Source organism: Bubalus kerabau, chromosome 18 (assembly GCF_029407905.1).
Source record: "Bubalus kerabau isolate K-KA32 ecotype Philippines breed swamp buffalo chromosome 18, PCC_UOA_SB_1v2, whole genome shotgun sequence".
Classification (NCBI taxonomy): domain Eukaryota; kingdom Metazoa; phylum Chordata; class Mammalia; order Artiodactyla; family Bovidae; genus Bubalus; species Bubalus kerabau.
This window is the reverse complement of record NC_073641.1, coordinates 73,532,412-73,554,929: the sequence shown is the minus strand read 5'-3', so window position 1 is coordinate 73,554,929 and position 22,518 is coordinate 73,532,412. Positions and strand designations below refer to the sequence as shown.

Genomic DNA, 22,518 nt, shown 5'->3' with positions numbered 1-22,518 from the left:
TTCCTTGAGTATTTTTTATTATTTCATTTTGATTTATCTATTACATTTCTGACCATATCTCTTCATATACCTTTTTTAGTCATTGCTCTACATATTACAGTGTACAGTGTTTATGTGATTTAACACAGTTTACTTGTGTGGATGGTTTACCACGTCAAGTGAAAATAGAAATTTTACCACCATTTTTTGTTGTTGTCGTTCGGTTGCTCAGTTGTGTACGACTCTTTGAGATCCAGTGGACTGCAGCACGCCAGGCTTCCCTGTCCTTCACTATCTCCTGGACTTTGCTCAAAATCATGCCCATTGAGTCAGTGATGCCATCCAACCATCTCGTCCTCTCCTGCCCCCTCCTTCTGCCTTCAATCTTTCCCAGCATTAGGGTCTTTTCCAATGAGTCAGCTGTTTGCACCAGGTGGCCAGAGTATTGGGGCTTTAACATAGGTCTTTCTAGTGAATATCTGGGGTTGATTTCCTTTAGGATTGACTGGTTTGATCTCCTTGCAGTCCAAGGGACCAAGAGTCTCCTCCAGCACCACAGTGTAAAAGCATCAGTTCTTTGGCGCTCAGCCTTCTTTATGGTTCAACTCTCACATCTCTACGTGACTACTAGAAAAACCATAGCCTGACTATATGAACCTTTGTCAGCAAAGTGATGTCTTTGCTTTTTAATACGCTGTCTTAAGTTTGTCATAGCTTTTCTTCCAAGGAGCAAGTGTCTTTTAATCTCATGGCTACAGTCACCATCCTCAGTGATTTTGAAGCCCAAGAAAATAAAGTCTCTCACTGTTTGCATTTTTTCCCCATCTATTTACTGTGAAGTGATAGGACTAGATGCCATGATCTTTGTTTTTTGAATGTTGAGTTTTAAGCCAGCTTTTTCACTCGCCTCTTTCACCCTCATCAAGAGGCTCTTTAGTTTCTCTTCACTGTGTTCCATTAGGGTGGTGTCATCTGTGTGAAAATGAAGTCGCTCAGTCGTGTCCAACTCTTTGCAACCCCTTGGACTGTAGCCCACCAGGCTCCTCCGTCCATGGGATTTTCCAGGCAAGAATACTGGAGTGGGTGGCCATTTTCTTCTCCAGGGGATCTTCCCAACCTAGCAATCGAACCCGGGTCTCCCGCCTCACAGGCAGATGCTTTACTGTCTGAGCCACCAGGGAATGCAGCCACCCTGTATGATATATGCAAATATCATCTGCATATCTGAGGTTATTGATATTTCTCCTGGCAGTCTTGATTCCAGCTTGTGCTTCATCCAGCCCAGCATTTCACATGATGTACTCTGCAAGTGTACCACCATTTAGGTTTCATTATTCTCCCACTATATGATTTGTCTAGATATTTCATCTGCATACCTGAGAGCCACAGTAATGGTGAGATTTTTGCTTTTTACAATCATCTGACAGTTTAAATAGCTTAGGAGGAAGCATTAACCCACGTGTTTACGTGTTTCATTTCTTCATGCCTGATGTCCCAGGTTTCCTTCTTTTATCTTTCCTTAATGTTTAAAGATCTTTCTTAAGCAGTTATCTTCCGGCAGGTGTGCTGGTGAAAAGTTCTCTTAGTGTTTCTTCATTTAAGAATACCTGTATTTCACCTTCATTCGTAAAGACTGTAATTGGAGAATATAGATTTCTAGGACGAAAGTTCTTTTTTTCAGCAATTGAAAAATGTGAGAGCACTTCCTTTAGGCCACCATGGTTTATGAAGAGTCACTCCCTACCACGGGAGTTGTGTCTCCCTCTGGGTGATGCCTTTCTCTCTGGTTGCTCTCGAGATTCTTTCATTGCCGTCAGTGGTTTTGATTCTGATGTGTTAGCTTTTGCCTTTATTCTGTTTGGTGTTTTTTCAGCTTCTTGAATGTGTAGGTTTTTGTTTTTTTGCCAAATTTGGAAAGTTTTCAGCTGTTACTTCTTTAATTTTTTTTTTTTTTTTTTTAAAGCCATGCTGTTTTTCTCTTCTTGAAACTCTAATTGGAACTCCATGGTTCCCAAGGACATGAATGTTAGATTGCTTTTTCTATTTCTACAGAACCTTGAAGCTCTGTTCATTTTTTCAGTCTGTTTTCTCTCTTGGTCAGATAGGACAATTTTGTTTAATTTATCTTTGCATTTACTCTCTTTGAATTTTTCCCTGTCATCTCCATTCTGTTATTAAGCTTCTCCCATGCTTTTTGTTTGTTTCTTTCAGTTATTTTTCACTTCTCAAATTTCTATTTGTTTCTTCTTTATATCTTCTGGGTTTTTGCCAAGAATCCCTACTTTCTCATTTTTTAAAGCATGTTCATAATTGCTCATTGAACTATTTTTGTATCAGTTTCTTTAAAATCCTTGTTAGATAATTCTGGCTTCTCTCATCTCATTATTGGTGTCTATTGTTTTCTCTCATTCAGATTGAGATTTTCCTAGTTCTTCATCACTTTTGATTGATTGTTTTGATTGGGATTCTGCTTCCTTTTTAAATCTTGTTACTCGGTTCTGTCACTGCCTGGATGCTGCCTTGTGGCTGAGGCGGTGGCCAGGCCCCTGTCATACACACAGCCTCTACAGATGCCTCATTACAGACAGCCCAGGACAGTAGTCAGGTCCACTCTCACGGTCCCAGTGCTGGCCACTGTGCAAGGCCAAGGGTACGAGGTCCATGATTTTCCCATGATGTTGGGTGGGAGTGGGGCTGGGGTTGTCAGGAGTCTGTCCTGCAAGGCCATCACTGACCATCTTTGACAGTGGACAGCAGGCTTACCCATATCTTTTGGTAGATGTCCATGGGTGTTTCTGGGTGGCCAGCTTCTCTTGCATTCAGATTGGGATGTATAGGAGACAACAAAACCAACCCTCAGTGCCTGACCCTGTTTTTTTAGGTCCCTAGACGGTTGGCCTTCTGCCCCCACCCTTCAGTTGCCAGGCACTTGCTTCCTGTGTTGTTGTCCAGGGTTGTTAGGTCTAATGGGAGGAATAGGGTGAAATGTGTCTGCTCTGTCTTGTCTGAAACTGGAAAGCCAAAAACCAGTTTTGTATTTAATCAAAATGTGTTTTAAAACAAAAGTTTCCAGGAAAATATTTGGTGCATCCAAACACAGAGTGTCTGTTTCATTCAGTTTCAGTTCAGTTCAGTTCAGTCTCTCAGTCGTGACTGACTCTTTGCGACCCCATACATTGCAACACGTCCAGCCTCCCTGTCCATCACCAAATCCTGGAGGGGAAACTTATATTTGTAGTGACATTTGTCTTATGAGTGCTCACTGGGTGTGTCCCAGAGAAGTGTATGGTTCCCCCCAAGTGCCACTGGCCCTCACCCGTAATGGCGTGACCTCAGGTCAGCCCCTGAGAGGGTTTCAGATGTGATCCCTGTGTGGAAGCTTAGAGGCAGTGGGCTGGCAGCTCCCTTAGGGCTTCCTGGTGAGTGGGTTTTGGAGGGAGACTAAATTACTGTAATAATTTATTTTCAGTAAAATAATAAACTTAAAATCTCTTAATTTTTTATTCTTAGCTGAACTTCGGTCATTATCTATTCCTGGAACTTACCAAGAAAAGATTACTCACCTGGGAAATTCTTTGATGAATTTAACAAGTCTAAAATCTCTAGATCTCTCACGAAACTCCTTGGTTAGTCTAGAGGTAAGTTTTAGGTTTGTTTCTTAAAAGAAAAATTTATTGCTATAATAGCAGGGGGAAGTACATTTATGGTAAAAAAAAAAAAAAGCACTCTGTTTTATGACTGCTTCTAAAACTTGTAAACTGTGCACGTAAAGTGACTGCAAGAGCTGTGCCGCGTTCTCTTGTGTTTGCTGTGAGCTGGATTTCCTATGCATCGCATTGTATTCCAACTATAACATGAAATCACCCCGCTCTGACAAAGATGGTTGTGTCTGTAAAGGAAAAAAGGCCCCAAAGATGAGCGTGTGTGTGCCCGTCTTCATCCTGCATCAGCTGTCCTCTGCACCCACACTGCACTTCACATCCGTGTGTGTCTGACTGTTAGCGGCCTTGGGCCCTTGAATGGCTCCCGTGTCTGATGCAGCAGGCGCTGGTGATGGAGAGGACACAAGAAGTCACCAGGCGATGACGAGCGGGAACGCCGTGTGAACTGCCAGGGCCTGCGGTGGGGAGAAAGGGAGGCAGGACACCCCTGCCTGGAGCGCGAGTCTGTCAGCGCCCCAACCTGGTTGGGAGCCCTGCCCCTTGCATCAGCGTCTGCCGCAAGATCTCGTCCAGGCTGTACTCAGTCTTCTCATCTGTGAAGCGGGGGCAGCGGCGGTTCCGCTGACGGGGCTGGGTGTGAGAGCTTGGTGTTTGATGTGTCGCTCAGCTGGCGCGTGAGGCCCGGCGGGATTGACCCGCTCGGCCGCCTCGTGCCCGGGAGCGGCGCTCGCGGCGGAGCTCACCTGTGCTCTGCTGTCCGGTGATGGGGCGGGGGGTGTGGAGTGATTGTGTGTCGACGCCCGTCTCACCGTGCGTTTGTCCTGGCAGGGCATTGAATGCCTGACGGCGCTGGAGAGCCTCAACCTCTACTACAACCGCATCTCCTCGCTGGCGGAGGTCTTCCGGCTCCACTCCCTGGCGGGGCTCTTGGACGTGGACCTGCGGCTGAACCCCGTGGTGAAGAGCGAGTCTGACTACCGCCTCTTCGTGGTGCACATGCTCCCGGGGCTCCAGCAGCTGGGTAGGCCGGCTGCGCTCCCAGCCTCGCTCGGTGCCCTGCTTGTGTTCTTGGGGCGATCACGCTGCTGCCCCTTCTGGAGAGGGGAGCTGGTTTCCTCCTCTCACAGGAAAGCCGCCTGGGAACGCAGCGGGAAGCCACTTCCTGAGAGTACAAGTGCCTGCTGGGCTGGCCGGGGCGCAGGTGTGGGCTGGCTCGGCTCTCCAGCTGTTCTGAAGCTCTGCTGTCTGTTTCCTCGCATGGCCTCCTGGGTGTTGTCCCAGGCTCAGTCGGACGGCTGGATTCAGCCTGATTTTGCGTGCGCCTAGAGCACAGGAACGAGAGGTTACTGTGCTGCGCACACCCCGGGCGACAGCGTGAGAGAGCGGGAGGGCCTCCGCAGGAGGGCCTCTTGGCAGGTGCGGCTGCTGCCATGGCCCAGGAAGAACCAAATCTCTGGGGCTTGCAGGACGAGCGACCAGGGTGCCAGCCAGCCACACCCAGTCAGTAGCGTCGTGCTCAGGGAGGCCAGAGCCCTCACCCGCTATCCTGGCTCTCAGGAGCCCCTGTGCTGTGACCACTGTGGCCCAGGCACCACTGGTGGACCCCGCCCCACCCCTCATCCTGCTTCAGAGGAGGGCGCTGCAGCGGGAGCCGAGGGTGTGCCAGTCGGGAGGCCCTGGGAAGGAGGGCCTAGGGTCTTGGACCTGGTCCTCCTGTGGAAGTGCCGCTTGAGGGCAATTACGACTGCCTGATTGGAGGGTGGTGGTCCTTCTGTGCCCCCAGTGATCAGTGTGTGTTGTCTACTCAGAGGGCCTTTGACCGCTTAGGGAGGCTGGAGGGATTCCAGGGTGTCTCCACCTCCCAGGTGCTGAGGTAGTGAAATGAGACCCACATGGCAGCGCTTGTCTGGTAGATGCTGGGCAGTGGGCAGACCATGGCTCCTGCACGTTCAGTGTCCACAGGACCCGCAGACACTCCGGGTTCTGCCCCCTCAACTGCACAGAGCGTCTCTCACAAGCACCCCAGCTGTGCCTGCCTTGGCTCACCTCCTTGTCCCCGGGCTGGTGGCCCTGGCTCTAGGGAGCCTGGCTGCGTGGTTAGGCCACACTGGCCTGGGCCTGGGGCACTGACCCCCAGAGGCGCACTGTTTGTTCAGACCTACTTAGGGTTTCAACGTTTTGTTGGTGTTTAGATATTTGGGAGGATTAAATGCTTGTGTCCTTAGTTAGTTAAGTCGCTCAGTCGTGTCCGACTCTTTGCGACCCAGTGGACTGGAGCCCATCAGGTTCCTCCGTCCATGGGATTCTCCAGGCAAGAATACTGGAGTGGGTTGCCATTTCCTTCTCCAGGGGATCTTCCAGACCCAGGGATCGAACCCAGGTCTCCTTAGTTGACTGTATAAGTATTCTGTAAACTATTGAAGCATTACAATCCTTCTTGAAAGTTGTGCAGTCTTCAGTCTTAAATGATTAGTTTCTACTTTTGATAAAAGTTTTAGATTCAGTCTTATAGAGTTGTTCCAGTCTGCAAGGTACTCAGACATGAGAAAGGAGGGTCACTGGAGTCCGTGCTGCGGGAGCCCTGGAGCTCTTGGAAGGCCCGCTCTCCTGCCGGGCGCCGTGGGGGCACCGTGGGAGCTCCGAGGGAGTAACCCAAGCGCTCTGGCCGGGAGCAGAGGAGGCCCTCGCCGGGCCTGGGGGCCGCTGCCGTGCAGAGAGGGTGTGGTCTGGGTGAGACGGGTTTGCGCTGGTCTTAGCCACATGGAGCTTGAGTTCAGAGTGAGGGGCATGGCGCTGACTCAGTGAAGTTCAGGCTGAGCAAGTAGAGTCGTGAGTTGCTGGCATGAAGGCCACGTCCAGGCCGTGAGAGTGCAGAGCCCAGGAGGCCTCAGACCTGCGTGTGGGGGACGGAGTCCCCGAGGGGATGGAGGGGGCTCCCGGGGGCACCCCGCGTGGGGCCAGGGCTGCCATGCAGAGTCCACACCTTGGTCCTTGTTTCTCACTGGGACGTGCGCCTCTGGGCGCTGTGGGCTTGGCTTCCTGAGCAAGTCTGGGGCGGTCCTGACAAGTTCCTGAGGGCTGGCCACCAGCGTTTGGGAGGGCAGCCTCCCTCGGGCACTCCCGAGGAGGTGTGGCTGTGGACACATGAGGCCTTCTTGGGTCCAGGGCACGTGTGGAAACAGTTAGGCTTGGCTCTGCCCCTGTTCCAGTCCCAGGATCTGAGAGGTGAGCCCTGGGTGCCAGCACGTGGCCTGGGCCTCTTCTCTCCAGTGTGTTGGGCTCCTTGCCCGTGGACACTTGTTAGGGGTACTCAGTGTGGTTTGGGGGCCTTGCCCAGCATCCCTGATATGTGTCAAGAGGAGACGAGAAGGGTGTGCCTGCACGTGAACTTGCGTGTGTGTTTCCCTTCCTGTCTGAGGCTCAAGCCGGGTGTAAGCTGCCGCCTCCGGGGATCACACTCAGCACCTCCACGGGCTCCTGTGGCGGGTTGGCCCTCGGGGTAGGGAAGGGCCCCAGAACAGGGCAGTGCCCCTGGTCAGGTGTGTGTGAGTCTGAGTGGGCGGCAGGACCATGGGAGGCCGGCAGGTGCGCCACAGCGGGCCTGGCACCTGCCTCTGATCCCTACTTTCCCGTGGTGTCTTCTCTGTAGATGACCGCCCCGTGAGGGAGAGTGAGCGGAGAGCGTCCCGGCTGCATTTTGGTTCGGAGGAATCGCTGGACTCAGAGCAGAGCTTCCCATCTGTTTTCAGAGAAGAAAGGTATGAACAGGAAGAGTGAGAGTGAAAGTCGCTCAGTCATGTCCAACTCTGTGACCCCATGAACTATATAGTACAATTCTCCAGGCGAGAATACAGGAGTGAGTAGCCTTGCCCTTCTCCAGGGGGTCTTCCTGACCCAGGTCTCCCGCACTGCTGGTGGATTCTTTACCAGCTGAGCTATCAGGGAAGCCCATGAACAGAAGTGGTGTTTGAACTTCTTGAGGAGTGTTCACTGTTGATAGAAAAATGCCAGCCTCTGTATTAACTGAAGATGCAAACTCTGCATGCGGATTGCCACTGAGAGGGCAGGCCTGCGGGGGGCGTGGTGGGGGTGGGAGAGACGCCCCACACCAGCTGGCGATAAAGGATACCGCGGGACAGCCTCTCTTCCTGTCCATCACATCTTCTGTAGGTTACTTTTCAATATTAGTTTGGCCAAAATATTTGAGTTTTTCTGTAAGATGGTAAGAACTTTCTGGCCAACCCAATACTGAAAACGTTGTTAAAGTAATTGACGTCGGATAAGTAGCACGAAAGGCCTGTGGCGAGAAGCCGCGGTCCCACCTCCCAGCGCCCGCCCACCCCTCAGGCAGCCGCCTGCCCGTCTCTAATGGTTGCTGCTTCCAGGCTGTTTGTTCCTTTCTGATCTCGGATGGTGCAGACACTGCTGTTTGTGGACGGGAGCACTCTGACAGACCTGGCAGCTCTGGAGCCGCCTCTTCCCACCTGGCCGTGTCGGTTCTTGGGCTCCGTTCCCTCCGGTGTCCCCCTTCCTTTCTCTGCTCTGCGGGCAGGGCTCCCGCTCGCTGTGCCAGGCTGTGGGAGCCTGTGCCGCCTGTGCCTGGCTTCTCAGCGCCTCCCAGCGCCTGCCGTCTACATCTTTATGTCTGACTTGAGATGTCGGGGTGGTAGCACGTGTGTTCTGAAAGCACAGTCTTCGTGTGTTTGGTTGATTCTAAAGGTATAAGTCAGTCCATGGTGTTGACCTAGCTTGTAATGTGTGAGGATTATATATTCCTTCTTAAATACCATTTTGTTTTGTCTGAAGCTTTTAATAGTTTTCTTTCTCTTCCATTACACACCTTAGTTCATCTGTAAATTTCTCTAACGTAGAGGTCAGCTGACTTTTTTTTAAAGGGCTGGAGAGAGTGTTTTCAGCTCCGTGGACTGTATGATCTGTGTTTTAACTTCTCAACCCTGACTTTGTAGATGAAAGCAACTATAGACAGTACATAAACTAAAGACTGTGTTCCAATAAACCTTTTACAACACAGGTGTGGGTTGGATTTGACTCGTGGGCCATGCTTTGCCAACCTATGTTCTAACATCTTAAGATCAGTTCCAAATTCCGGGAATCTCCTCTTCCCTCAGCTGCCTCGCTTGGAGTTCCCCTCCCCTCACATCCCTATTTCAAACCCAGCTAACTGACCCTGCAGAATGGTCTAAGTATTGTGTGCCCCAGATTTACATGCTGGAGCCCCAACCCCCAACTCAGTGGCTTTAGGGGACAGGGCCTGTTAGGGGCGATGAGGTCCTGCGGGTGGAGCCCTCGTGATGGAGTTGGTGCCCTCCTACAGAAGAGACCCCGCAGAGCTCTCTAGCCTCGTCCACATCCATGTGCGTTTACGAGTTACGCAGTGTCAGTCTTGTGACTTTGTCCTCCTTCAACATTGAGTTGCCAGTTACTTTCCATATAACTTTTAGAATTAATCTGTCAATATCCACCAAATACCTTGCTGGAATTTTGATTGAGATTGTGTTGAATTACAGATGAGAAGAAACTGACATCTTAACACTATTGAGTCTTCATATCCATGGACATGGAATATCCATTTATTTAGTTCTTTGATTTCATTTATCAGAGGTTTGTAGTTTTCCTGATTTGATGCTGTACATATTTTGTTAGACTTATGCTTTAGTATGTTGGTCTTTTGAGGCTAATTTAGGCTTTTTAATTTAAAATTCCAGTTGTTCATTGCTGACAATATATGAAAGCATTTGGCTTGTATGCAGCTGCTGGTGACGAAGTAGCACAAACGGGGTGGCTTAAAATAACAGAAATTTATTGCCTTACAGTTCTTAGGCTGGAAATCTGAAATCAAGGTGTTGTCAGCCCTGCTTCCTCCTGGAGACCCTGGGAGGGAATCCATTCTGTGACTCCGGCTTCAACGGTTTGCTGACCATCTCCAGCGTTCTCTCCAGTCTTCTCACTGTGGCTGTCTTCTCCCTGCGTCTTTTCACAGAGCTCCCCATTGTGCCCGTCTGTTCTGTGTCCAGATTTCCCCGTTCTTAAGGACATCAGTCATATTGGTTACTGCTAAGTCACTTCAGTCATGTCCGACTCTGTGCAACCCCAGAGACGGCAGCCCACCAGGCTCCCACGTCCCTGGGACTGTCCAGGCAAGAATACTGGAGTGGGTTGCCATTTCCTTCTCCAATGCATGAAAGTGAAAAGTGAAAGGGAAGTCGCTCAGTCATGCCTGACTCTTGGCATCCATGGACTGCAGCCTACCAGGCTCCTCCATCCATGGGATTTTCCAGGCAAGAGTACTGGAGTAGGATGCCATTGCCTTGTCCGAGGGCTCCCCATAATTTCCTCATTTTAACTCGATTACCTCTGTAAAGACTCTTATTTCCAAATAAGGTCGTGCTCTGAGGTGTAGGGTGTTAGGACTTCAGCATCCCTTTTTAGGGGACACAGTGTAACCCACACATCTTGAATTTTATGAGCTTGCTGTAAGACTGATTTTTCATTTTCTGTAGATGGCATGCCGTCTTTGAACATGCCATCTGTAGTTGTATGTGTCTTCCTCCCCAATCTGTATGCTGTTAATTTCCTTTTCTCATCTTACTGCTTGGCTGGGACATCCAGTATGGTGTGAAGGCCGTGGGCAGCGGGGCTTGCTCGCCTCGCTCCTGGTCTTAGCGGGGTGGCAGCAAGTCTTTCCCACCAGGTCTGCTGCCACCTGCAGGCTTCCGTTGGTGTTCTTTATCGAGTGCAGCAGGTTCCCATCCATGCCCAGCTTACTGACCATTTTATCACAGACTTTGTCGAATACTTTTTCTGTATTTACTGATATTGTCACGTGACTCTTCTTCTTGAGCCTGTTGATGTGATGCATTACACTGACTTTTTTCCAAATGTTGAACCAGCTGTGCACCTGGAATAAACCCCACTCTGTTGTGGTGTAGACTTCTTTTCATACCTTGTTGGCCTCAAGTTGCTGGTATTTGTTGGGGATTTTTTGCATCCGTGTTCATGGGAGATAAAGGGTCTGTAGTTTCTTTGCATTGTCTTTGCTGGTTCTGGCATTAAGGTAATGCTGGCCTCATAGAATAAGTTAGGCTGTATTCCCTCTGTTTCCTCTTCTGTCTTATAGAAAATTGGTATAATTTCTTCCTTAAATGTTGGTAGAATTTACCAGTGAATGTATCTGGACCTGGTATTTTAGGAGGCTATCAATGATTGATTCAAGGTCTGTAATCCATACAAGTCTGTTCTTATTACCCACTTTTCCTGGTGTGGGTTTTGGAAGATTGTGCGTTTCCAGGATGGTTCCGTTTCATCCGGGTTACCCCGTTTGTGGGCAGGTGCTCTCTGTTACCCTCTTGCTCCACAGGGTCTCCAGTGGTGCTGCTGCTCTTACTTCCTGTGTTAGTGACACGTCTTTTTTTCCCTAGTTAACCTGTTATAGATAGAGGTTTTTCCATTTTATTTATGTTTTTAAATTTAGAACTAGCTTTTGGATTTGTTGATTTTCTTTTTTTCCTGTTTTCAACTTAATTGATTTTTGCTCTAAATTTTACTATTAGTTTTGTTCTTCCTGCTTTGGATTTAATTTATTTTCTTAGTTTCCTAAGGTGGAAGCTTAGGTCATTGATATTGGATTGTACTGCGTCTACTATGCATTCAATATTATGTATTTCCTTCTACACATTGCTTTCACTGCATCCCACAAATTTCGGTGAGATGTATATTCTTTTTAATTTGGTTGAAAATATTTTTATTTTGAAGTACTTTACTTCAGAATACTTTGAGGTTTCTTTGACTCATGTTATTCGGGAATATGTTGTTTAATCTTCCTTTTTTTGAGATTTTCCAGTTATCTTTCTGTTACTTATTTTGTTACAAGTTTAATTTCATTGTGCCCTGAGAACAAATATCGTGTGATTTGTTTTCTTTTTAACGTATAGAGGCGTGTTTTGTGGCCCAGGACGAATCTGTGTTGGTGAGTGTTCCGTGTGACTGTGGGACGAGCGTCCTGCTATCTGGACACGGTGGGCACCGGCTCCTCCAGGTGGTGGTGTCGGGCCCAGCTGTGTCCTTGGTGACTGTCTGCCTGCGGGATCCACCCCTTTCTGATGTGGGGGTGGGGAAGTGGATCCGTCCTCCTGAGTTCCCTCAGCGTCTGTGTCGGGAAACCTGATGCTGTCTTATTGGTGCAAGCCCGTCCAGGGCTGCTGCGTCTTCCTGCAGAGCCACCCTGAGTCCTGACCCCTCTTTATCCCAGGCTGCTCTCACTGCCCAAAGTCAGCTCTGTCTGAAAGTGATGTAGCTACTTCCACTTTGTTCTGACTGGTGTTGGCATAGTCTGTTTTTCTTTCTCTGTCCATTTACTTTTAACCTGTGCATCTTTATATTTGAAGGGGGCTTCTGTAGGTAACATGTAGTCGGCCTTGTATTTTGATCTGCGCTGACCGTCTCTGCCCTCCACTTGGTGCGTTTAGACCCTGATGTCTGAAGTGATTCTTGATGCAGCTGGGTTAACAGCTGCTGTGTTTGCTGTTTCTGTCTGATGCCTTGTTCTTACTTTGTCTTCTGATCTTTCCCTTCCTTTTGTGGTTTTACGTGATCATCCAGTGATTCCGTTTTCCCCCTTAGCACATCAGTTATGGGCATGTTTTCACTTTGGTGGTCGCCCTGAGCACACAGGACAGACAGACCTCGTTTTCTGTGCTTTGCTTTATTGTGCTTTGCAGATTCTGTGTTTTCATAGATTGAAGGTTTGTGTTAACCTCGAGTCAGGCAAGTCTGTCGTGCCATTTTCCGAGTGGCATTTGTTCCTTATTCACTTCATGTCTCTGTGTCACATTTTGGTAATTCTTGCAGTATTTCAGACTTTTTCAGCTTTTTATATTACAGTGATCTGTGATCCCATTGCTTCCATGACTTGCAAAAGCCTCAGATGATGGTTAGCACTTTTTAGCAATAAAACATTTTAAAATTAAAGTGTATACATTGTTTTTTAACATAATATTGTTGCTCACTTAATAGACTTAAGTACAGTGTAAACAGTAAGAAAACTAAGATCATGGCATCTGGTCCTGCCACTTCATGGCGGACAGAAGAGGGAAACGTGGGAGCAGTGACAGATTCTTCTCACCTTGGACTCCAGAATCACCTTGGGTGCAGCCATGGAATGAAAAGACGCTTGCTCCTTGGAGGAAAAGCTATGACGAGACACCACTTTGCTGACAGAGGTCCACATAATCAAAGCTATGGTTTTTCCAGTAGTCATGTATGGATATGAGGCTTGGACCATAAAGAAGGCTAAATGCCGAAGAACTGATGCTTTTGAATTGTGGTGCAGGAGAAGACTCTTGTGAATCCCTTGGACTGCAGGGAAATCAAATCAGTCATTCCTAAAGGAAATCAATCCTGAATATTGATTGGAGGGACTGATGCTGAAGCTCCAATAAATACTTTGGCCACCTGATGTGAAGAATCGACTCATTGGAAAAGATCCTGATGCTGGGAAAGATTGAAGGCAGGAGGAGAAGGGGGCGGCAGAGGATGAGATAGTTGGATGGCATCGTGGACTCAATGATGGTGATTTTGAGCAAACACCAGGAGATGATGAAGGACAGGGGAGCCTGGCATGCTGAGGTCCATGGGGTCACAAAGAGCCAGACACGACTTAGCAACTGAACAACAATAATGTACATAAAGAATTTTCCCTTTTGACTTGTTTGAAGATTTTTTTCTTTGTCTTAGCTTTTCTCCAGTTTGGATATATTCCTTGGTGTAATTTTTCCCAGCATTTATTCTGCCACTGTTCTCAGAGCTTCCTGTTTGTGTGATTTGGTGTCTGACATTCCCTTGAGGGATTCTTAGTCATCTTCAGTTCCCTTCTCTCCTGCTGGCAGGCTCATGTGTGAATGTTATGCCTTTTGGTGTTGGCCCACAATTCTAGGTAGTCTATTCTGGTTTTTCTTTTTTTTCCAGTCTTTTTTAATCTTCACTTTTCATTTTAGAGTTTCTATTATTATGTTATCAAGTTCAGAGGTTCTTTCCTCAGCCACATCCAGTTTACTGTTGAGCTCATTAGAGGCACTTTTCATCTGTTACAGTGTCTTCAACTAATGTTTCTATTAGGGTCTTTCTTAGAATTTCCCTGTCTCTGCTTGCATTTCCCATCCGTTCTTTCGCATTGTCTCTTTTTTCCATTAGACCTTGTAGACCTTATTACTCACAGTTGTCTAAAATCAGAGCCTGGTTTCATCCAGCGTTTCTGAACCTGGTTCTAGTGCTTACTCTTCTCAGTGTTGTTATGGCTGTTTGGAGCTCCATGAGATTCCAGATGCATTTTAGGATGGCTTTTCTATTTCTGGGGAAAATATCATTGGGATTTTGATAGGATTGCACTGATTCTGTGGATTTCTTTAGGCAATGAATATTTTATCAGTGTTGAGTCTTCCAGTCCATGCGTATGTGGTGTGTTTCCACTTACTTATGTCATCTTTACTTTGTTTCAGCGATGTTTTGCAGTCTGTGTGTGCTCAGTAATGTCCAACGCTGTGCGACCCCATGGACTGTAGCCCACCGGGCTCCTCTGTCCACAGGATTCTCCAGGCAAGAATCCTGCAGTGGGTTGCCATTCCCTCCTCCAGGGGATCTTCCCAGCCCAGGCATCAAACCTGTGTCTCCTGCATCTCCTGCATTAGCAGATGGATTCTTTACCACTGAGCCACCTGGGGAGCGTGTTTTCAGTTGACCTATCCTTGATTATCTCAAGACTTAAGTTATCACAGAGTTTAGATGATCTGGTGCAATGACCTTATTATCCAGAGGTGACAGTAGAGACCCCAACAGGCTGTTTGTGTCCACCATCAGGTGTCTGTGGGCAGACCTTGAAGGAGAACCCAGTCCCCTTCTTTCTGCAGGGACCTGGAAGACTCTCAGCTCTAGAAAATAGAGTGTCATTGACTTCTCAAAGTGTGATCAGGGTCATAAAGCCGGTGTTTGTAGTGTGTGACTGAGTTCTGTTTTGAAGAGTGATTCTTAAGCTGCCTTTGTTAGAAATTAGGTCCCTTGTGAATGTTTGCCTTTGTATGGAGGGACATCCTATTCTACAACCTCACATTTCAGTTGCTAGAGAGATATATTCACTTAATGTGAAAATAGAAGTTTGGAACACCATGTTCTTGAACTTTCTTTTTGTTTTGTTTTTTGGTCGGTCCATATGGATCTTAGCTTCCCCAACCAGGGATAGAATTCGTGCCTCCTGAATTGGAAGCATGGGGTCTTAACCATTGGACTGCCAGGCAAGTCCCTCCTTGAATTTTGCTGGTCACGTGTACCACAGTGCTAGGAGATCCTCGCACTGGGGGCTTCCTGGAACTGCCACCCTTTAATGAAGCCGGGTGTGGTGACCAGTCATCCTGGCCGAGTTCACTCCGCCTTCCCTGTGGCAGAAGCCCCCGCTGCTCCTCCTGAGACCTTGAGGCAGGATCAGCAGTGCGGGCGGCTGTGTCCCGGGGTCTGCACGCGTTGGGTGCGGGTGGGAGCACAGAGCCAGGTTTGCTTGTCTTTGTAGACCTCATCACTCCAGAGTCAAGTGCACTGACTCCTCCGCCAAGAAGTGCTTGGTCATGGATGCGGATGACGAGGCGGTCCTGAGCCTCATTGCTGAGTGCGAGTGGGACCTGAGCAACCCTCCTGGGGGCATGAGTTCCAGCCAGAAGGAGTCAGAGGCCAGCCTCCAGACCTCCCAAGGTAGGCTGCTCCTCGCCGAGAGGGTGGGTACAAGCCCGGCTCGGGGGGCTGATGTCTGCTGCCTCAGGATCCACGCCGTCTTTTTAAGAGAATTTACCTTTAAATGTAGACTCTTCAGGAAGTCTTGTGCACCTGGAAATATCAGTAATTTGATCGTGGAATTGCAGGAGAAGTCAGTATGTTTAGGTGGATGTAGTCATAATGCAAGTCTGTCACCTCAGGTCCCTCTCAGGTCAGTTGCGGGGGTAGCGAAGATGTGGGGTGTCCTGTGCTGGAGGGGCTGAGTCCCCGCTGGCCTCGAGGGGGCTCCTCTCTGGCTCCTCCGGCTGCATGTGAGTGAGGGGGTGACACCTGACGAGGGCGGGCATGTGAGCTCCTTCACACCCGTGCCGGCTTTTCCGCCAGGACTTGTGTGTGAGCTTCAGCTGCTTTGCTGCTGCTTCTCTCACGGGTCCCAGGAGCTTTTCGTGAAGTCACAGCGTCTGGGTCTTCCTGCTGCAGTAGCACCCTGCCTCGGCCTCCCCGCCACCTCCTGGGCCTGTCGGGCCCTCCAGTGTGGCGCCCGTCCTGAGCGTGCGGCGATGTCTACTGAGGGCTTTAGTTCTCGTTTCCTGGAGATGAGTCCCAGCAGCCTGCTCATGCGCTCATGTCATCTTCTGAGCCGTTTCTGTTCCTGCTGCCCTCCTCCCCTATTCCTTTCTTGGTATTGACGCCCCGGACTCCATTATGCTGGTAGAACACAGCCTGTCTCAGATTTCTGCCCACCCTGTGGCCTGCCTTTCATTTCCTAAGCAGTGCTTCCAGGAGCGGTTCTATCTGAGTGAGGTCGCTCCACCCTGTTTTCCTTCGTGGTGGTGCTTTTCAGTGTGCTGGCCGTGCTTGTGGAGGCTTCCTCCCCTGTCCGCCTCCTGGGGACCTGCACTTAGATCTGAGAGCTGCTCTCTAGAGTGAATTTCTGGCTGTGGTGTGAGGTAGTGGCTCAGGTTGTCCGTCTGTCCCAACGTGTATCCAGCTGTACCAGTGCCATTTATTGCAAAGACAACCTTGCAAGGTTGTTCATTCAGTGGTCGGAGTCTCTGGATCCGCTGACCGCTGTGTCTGTCCCAACTCATCAGCTGGATGGTGCTTCCCGCTGGAGGTGGGGCGGGGTCCCCTCGCCTGGGGTGCTGTGGGCAGTGACGCCTGCAGGGTGGCCGGCGCTGTGTTATCCACTCAGCTTTTCTTTTTCCTGTGTACCCCACATAGGAGTGTGCTTGACAGATACGCTACACTGTCAGAAACCGGAAGTGTAAGTTTTAATGGAATAAACTTTTTAAATGTTTTGAACACAGCAGAGTCGCGGCACCGACTGAGCCCTCAGTCAGTCCAGCACCAGTGCGGGGACTCTCTGTGGAAGGGCCCTGAGCGGCGCAGGAGCAGCTCCAGGGCGGGCTGCGTGGAGCCGAGGCTGCAGGACCAGCACTGCGGCGAGCTCCCCCCACAGCGCTTCACCCCAGGTGAGCCCCCCGGTGTGCTGTGCGCCTCTTCTCTCGACTACGTGTGTGTGTGACCCTGAGATGTGTTAAGGGAATACGCTCCTTTACAAATGGAAGCTAACATTTGTAAAACTTGCGTGGTGTAGGTTCCTGCTCTGTGAGTACTTTGGGACTTGCTTGATACACTTGGACTCGCATACACATTGTCTTCTGAATACATCATGGGCCTATGACAATAGCTACAATTTAGAAAGCCCGTCATGGCTCACAGCCTTGTCGTGGAGAGGGATGTGCATAATCAGTGAAGCTCTGAGCCATGACATGCAGAGTCACCCAAAGTGAACGGGCCATAGTGAAGAGTTGTGAAAATCGTGGTCTACTGGAGGAGGAAGTGCCAACCCACCCCAGTGTTCTTGCTGCGAGAACCCCATGAACAAACAGTATGAAAAGGCAAAAAGACATGACCCTAGAAGATGAGCCCTGCAGGTTGTAAAGTGTCCAGTATGCTAGGGGAAGGGTGGGGGGCAATTACTAATAGCCCCACAAAGAATGAAGCAGCTGGGCAAAATTGGAAGCAGCACTCAGGTGTGGATGTGTCTGGTCGTGAAAGTAAAGTCCGATGCTGTAAAGAACAGTATTGCATTGCAACCTTGAATATTAGGTCCATGAATCAAGGTAAATTGGATGCGTTCAGCAGGAAATGGCAAGATTGAATGTTACCATCTTAGGAATCAGTGAACTAAAATGGATGGGAATGGGAGATTTTAATTCAGATGACCATCTTATCTATTACTGTGGGCAAGAATCCCTTAGAAGAAATTGAGGAGCCCTCATAGTCAACAAAAGAATAAAAAATTGAGTACTTAGGTGCGGTCTCAAAAATGATAGAATGATCTCTGTTCATTTCCAAGGCCAACCATTCAGTATCACAGTAATCCAAGTCTATGCCCCAACCTCTAATGTCAAAGAAGATGAAGTTGACCGATTCTATGATGACCTACAAGACCTTCTAGGACTAACACTGAAAAAAGACATCCTTTTCCTCATAAGGGATTGGAATGCAAAGTAGGAAGTCAAGAGATACCTGGAGTAACAGGCAAGTTTGGCCTTGGAGTACAAAATGAAGCAGGGGAAAGGCTAACAGTTTTGTCAAGAGAACATGCTGGTCATAGCAAACATCCTTTTCCAATAAACCAGGAGGTAACTCTACACAAAGGAGAAGCCCCAGCAAGACGGTAGAAGGGATGAAATCACGTTTAGAATCAAACCCCATACCCACCAGGGAAGCTCAGAGGGCTCAAACCTTGTGCACACCAGGACCCAGAGTCCCCACAGAGACTGAGACAGAACTATGTTTGGGTGTCTCCTGTGGAGGTACAGGTCAGCAGTGGGCTGCCGGAGGGGCAGGGACTCTGGGAGCAGCAGACCTGGGTGTGGCATAAGCCCTCTTGGAGGAGGTCACCATTAACCCCACCGTAGAGCTGCCAGAACTTACACAGGACTGAGGAAACAGACTCTTGGAGGGCACAAACAGAACCTTGTGCGCACCAGGATCCAGGAGAAAGGAGCAATGACCCCACATGAGACTGACCCAGACTTGCCCGTGAGTGTCCAGGAGTCTCCAGCAGAGGTGTGGGTCGGTGGTGGCCTGCTGCAGGGTTGGGGGCACTGAGTATAGCAGTGCATACATGGGAGGAGATTGCCGTTATCTTCATTACCTCCACTGTAGGTTCAGTTCAGTTCAGTCGCTCACTCGTGTCCGACTCTTAGCAACCCCATGAATCACAGCACGCCAGGCCTCCCTGTCCATCACCAGCTCCCGGAATTCACCCAAACTCATGTGCATCGAGTCGGTGATGCCATCCAGCCATCTCATCTTCTGTCGTCCCCTTCTCCTGCCCGCAATGCCTCCAAGCATCAGGGTCTTTTCCAATGAGTCTACTCTTCGCATGAGGTGGCCAAAGTATTGGAGTTTCAGCCTCAGCATCATTCCTTCCAGTGAACACCTAGGACTGGTCTCCTTTAGGATGGACTGATTGAATCTCCTTGCAGTCCAAGGAACTCAAAAGAGTCTTCTCCAGCACCACAGTTCAAAAGCATCAATTCTTCGGCCTTCAGCTTTCTTCACAGTCCAACTCTCACATCCATACATGACCACTGGAAAAACCATAACCATGACTAGACGGACCTTTGTTGACAAAGTAGTATCTCTGCTTTTGAATATGCTATCTAGGTTGGTCATAACTTTCCTTCCAAGGAGTAAGCGTCTTTTAATTTCATGGCTGCAATCACCATCTGCAGTGATTTTGGAGCCCCAAAAAATAAAGTCTGACACTGTTTCCACTGTTTGCCCATCTATTTCCCATGAAGTGATGGGACTGGATGCCATGATCTTTGTTTTCTGAATGTTGAGCTTAAGCCAACTTTTTCACTCTCCTCTTTCACTTTCATCAAAAGGCTTTTTAGTTCCTCTTCACTTTCTGCCATAAGGGTGGTGTCATCTGCATATCTGAGGTTATTGATATTTCTCCCGGCAATCTGGATTCCAGCTTGTGCTTCTTCCAGCCCAGCATTTCTCATGATGTATGCTGCATATAAGTTAAATAAGTAGGGTTACAATATACAGCCTTGACGTACTCCTTTTCCTATTTGGAACCAGACTGTTGTTCCACGTCCAGTTCTAACTGTTGCTTCCTGACCTGCATACAAATTTCTCAAGAGGCAGGTCAGGCGGTCTGGTATTCCCATCTCTTTCTGAATTTTTCACAGTTTATTGTGATCCACACAGTCAAAGGCTTTGGCATAGTCAATAAAGCAGAAATAGATGTTTTTCTGGAACTCTTGTGTTTTCAATCATCCAGCGGATGTTGGCAATTTGATCTCTGGTTCCTCTGCCTTTCCTAAAACCAGCTTGAACATCAGGAAGTTCACGGTTCACGTATTGCTGAAGCCTGGCTTGGAGAATTTTGAGCATTACTTTACTAGTGTGCGAGATGAGTGCAATTGTGCTGTAGTTTGAGCATTCTTTGGCATTGCCTTTCTTTGGGATTGGAATGAAAACTGACCTTTTCCAGTGCTGTGGCCACTGCTGAGTTTTCCAAATTTATTGGAATATTGAGTGCAGCACTTTCACAGCATCATCTTTTAGGATTTGAAATAGCTCAACTGGGATTCCATCACCTCCACTAGCTTTGTTCGTAGTGACACCTTTCTAAGGCCCACTTGACTTCACATTCCAGGATGTCTGGCTCTAGGTCAGTGATCACACCTCCGTGATTATCTGGGTCGTGAAGATCTTTTTTCTACAGTTCTTCTGTGTATTCTTGCCACCTCTTCTTAGTTTGGCCCCAGGTAAATAACAGGGAGGGTACATGGCCCCACCCATCAAGAGAAAATTGGATTAACAGAACAAGACCCAGTTTTCCCCTCAGTTAGTCTCATCAGGAAGCTTCCATAAGCCTCTTATCCTTCAGAGGGCAGACAGACTGAAAACCACAGTCACAGAAAACTAGCCAATCTGATCACATGGACCACAGCCTTGTCTAACTCAATGAAACTGAACCTGTATAGTGCCACCCAAGACAGGCGGGTCATGGTGGAGAGTTCTGACAAAACGTGGTCCACTGGAGAAGGGAATGGCAAACCACTTCAGTATTCTTGCCTTGAGAACCCCATGAACAGTATGAAAAGGCAAAAGATGTGACACTGAAAGATGAACTGCTCAAGTCAGTAGGTGCCCAATATGCTACTGGAGAAGAGTGGAGAAATAACTCCAGAAAGAATGAAGAGGCCGTGAAATGAAAGTGAAAACAATGCCCAGTTGTGGATGTGACTGCTGATGGAAGCAAAGTCCCATGCTGTAAAGAGGAATATTGCATAGGAACCTGGAATGTTAGGGCCATGAATCAAGGCAAATTGGAAGTGGTCAAACAGGAGATGGCAAGAGTGAATGTCGACATTTTAGGAATCAGTGAACTAAAATGAACTGGAATGGGTGAATTTAACTTAGATGACCGTTATATCTACTGCTGTGGGCAAGAATCCCTCAGAAGAAGTGGAGTAGCCCTCATAGTCAACAAAAGAGTACGAAATGCAGTACTTGGAAGCAATCTCAAAAACGACAGAGTGATCTCTGTTCGTTTCCAAGGCAAACCGTTCAATATCCCGGTAATCCAAGTCTGTGCTCCAACCAGTAACACTGAAGAAGCTGAAGTTGAACGGTTCTATAAAGACCTACAAGACCTTCTAGAACTAACACCCAAAAAGATGTCCTTTTCGTTATAGGGGATTGGAATGCAAAAGTAGGAAGTCAAGAAATACCTGGAGTAACAGGCAAATTTGGCCTTGGAGTACAGAATGAAGCAGGGCAAAGGCTAATAGAGTTTTGCCAAGAGAACACACTGGTCATAGCAAATACCCTCATCCAACAACAGAAGAGAAGTCTCTACACATGGACATCACCAGGTGGTCAACACCAAAATCAGATTGATTAAATTTTTTTCAGCCAAAGATGGAGAAGTTTTATACAGTCAGCAAAAATAAGACCAGGAGCTGACTGTGGCTCAGATCATGAACTCCTTATTGCCAAAATCAGACTTAAATTGAAGAAAGTAGGGAAAACCACTAGACCATTCAAGTATGACCCATAAAGAAGGCTGAGTGCCAAAGAATTGATACCTTTGAATGGTGTTGCTGGAGAAGACCCTTGAGAGTCCCTTTGACTGCATGGAGATCAAACCAGTCCATCCTAAAGGAAATGAACCCTAAATATTCATTGGAAGAACTGAAGCTGAAGCTCCAGTACTTTGGCCACCTGATGTGAAGAACTGACTCATTGGAGAAGACCCTGATGCTGGGAAAATAGAAGCCACAAGGAGAAGGGGGCAGCAGAGGATGAGATGATTAGATAGCATCACTGACTCAATGCACATGAATTTGAGCAACATCTGGGAGATTGCTCTGGAGGACAGAAGAACCTGGCATGCTGCGATCCTTTGGGTCACAAAGAGTCAGACACAACTTTGCAACTGAATAACACAAAGACAAGGGAAACTAAATAAGTTAATTGAGAGTGTTGTTTGCATGAATGTGGAAAAAGCGTCAGAAACCTCCCGAGTGTGAGCAAACCTAGTCCCTTCCTGAGTTGTATCCAGGTGAGCTTGTGGGGCCTTGGAGGCAGGGCAGGTCGTGGTGGCGCCTGCCCAGTGCCCGTGGCCCGCAGTCACGGCCTCTCGCTTCATGTACTTTGTGTCGTGAGATCTCACACGTGTCCCTTTACACGGATTCACGTGGGGGTGCATGTGTGCGTGTTCTGGTCCAGGATCCATCCAGTCCATGTGGAGTATCTTAATGTTACGTCTCAGATGCTTGTGAGTAGGAACACGTTCTCAGTTTCCATAGTCTCTCTCCTGGAGCTTTGAAGCATTCAGACTGTACTTCTGTGGGGTCACCCTCAGTCCCAGGTGGCTTGTTCTGCTGGCTCCTTGTGGCCAGACTCAGCTGGGGTGTTGTGGGGACATGGGCTCGTGCAGAAGCCCCAGGCTGTTGCAGGTCAGGGGGAAATGGGGCAGTGTCACATAGTGGGGCCTGCAGCATGGAGAGTGACTGGTGTGCATTTGGGTTGTGGAAGGTGGGTGCTGGGTCCCTCT

The 22,518-nt window shown here is 48.5% G+C and overlaps 1 protein-coding gene across 6 annotated transcripts in view; it reads left to right on the top strand.

Annotated features, from left to right (window-relative positions):
- The window catches only part of CEP72 (centrosomal protein 72), a 37,116-nt gene that overhangs the window by 3,288 nt on the left and 11,310 nt on the right, over positions 1-22,518 (top strand). For 4 of the 6 annotated variants that reach the window (XM_055554744.1, XM_055554746.1, XM_055554748.1 and 1 more), the window contains exons 2-6: positions 3,490-3,617; positions 4,470-4,662; positions 7,291-7,399; positions 15,217-15,395; positions 16,727-16,891. In XM_055554744.1, the coding sequence (XP_055410719.1) occupies positions 3,490-3,617; positions 4,470-4,662; positions 7,291-7,399; positions 15,217-15,395; positions 16,727-16,891 (774 nt within the window). The remainder of the gene's footprint in view (positions 1-3,489; positions 3,618-4,469; positions 4,663-7,290; positions 7,400-15,216; positions 15,396-16,726; positions 16,892-22,518) is intronic. The other 2 variants (XM_055554745.1, XM_055554750.1) reach the window with 1 other exon arrangement.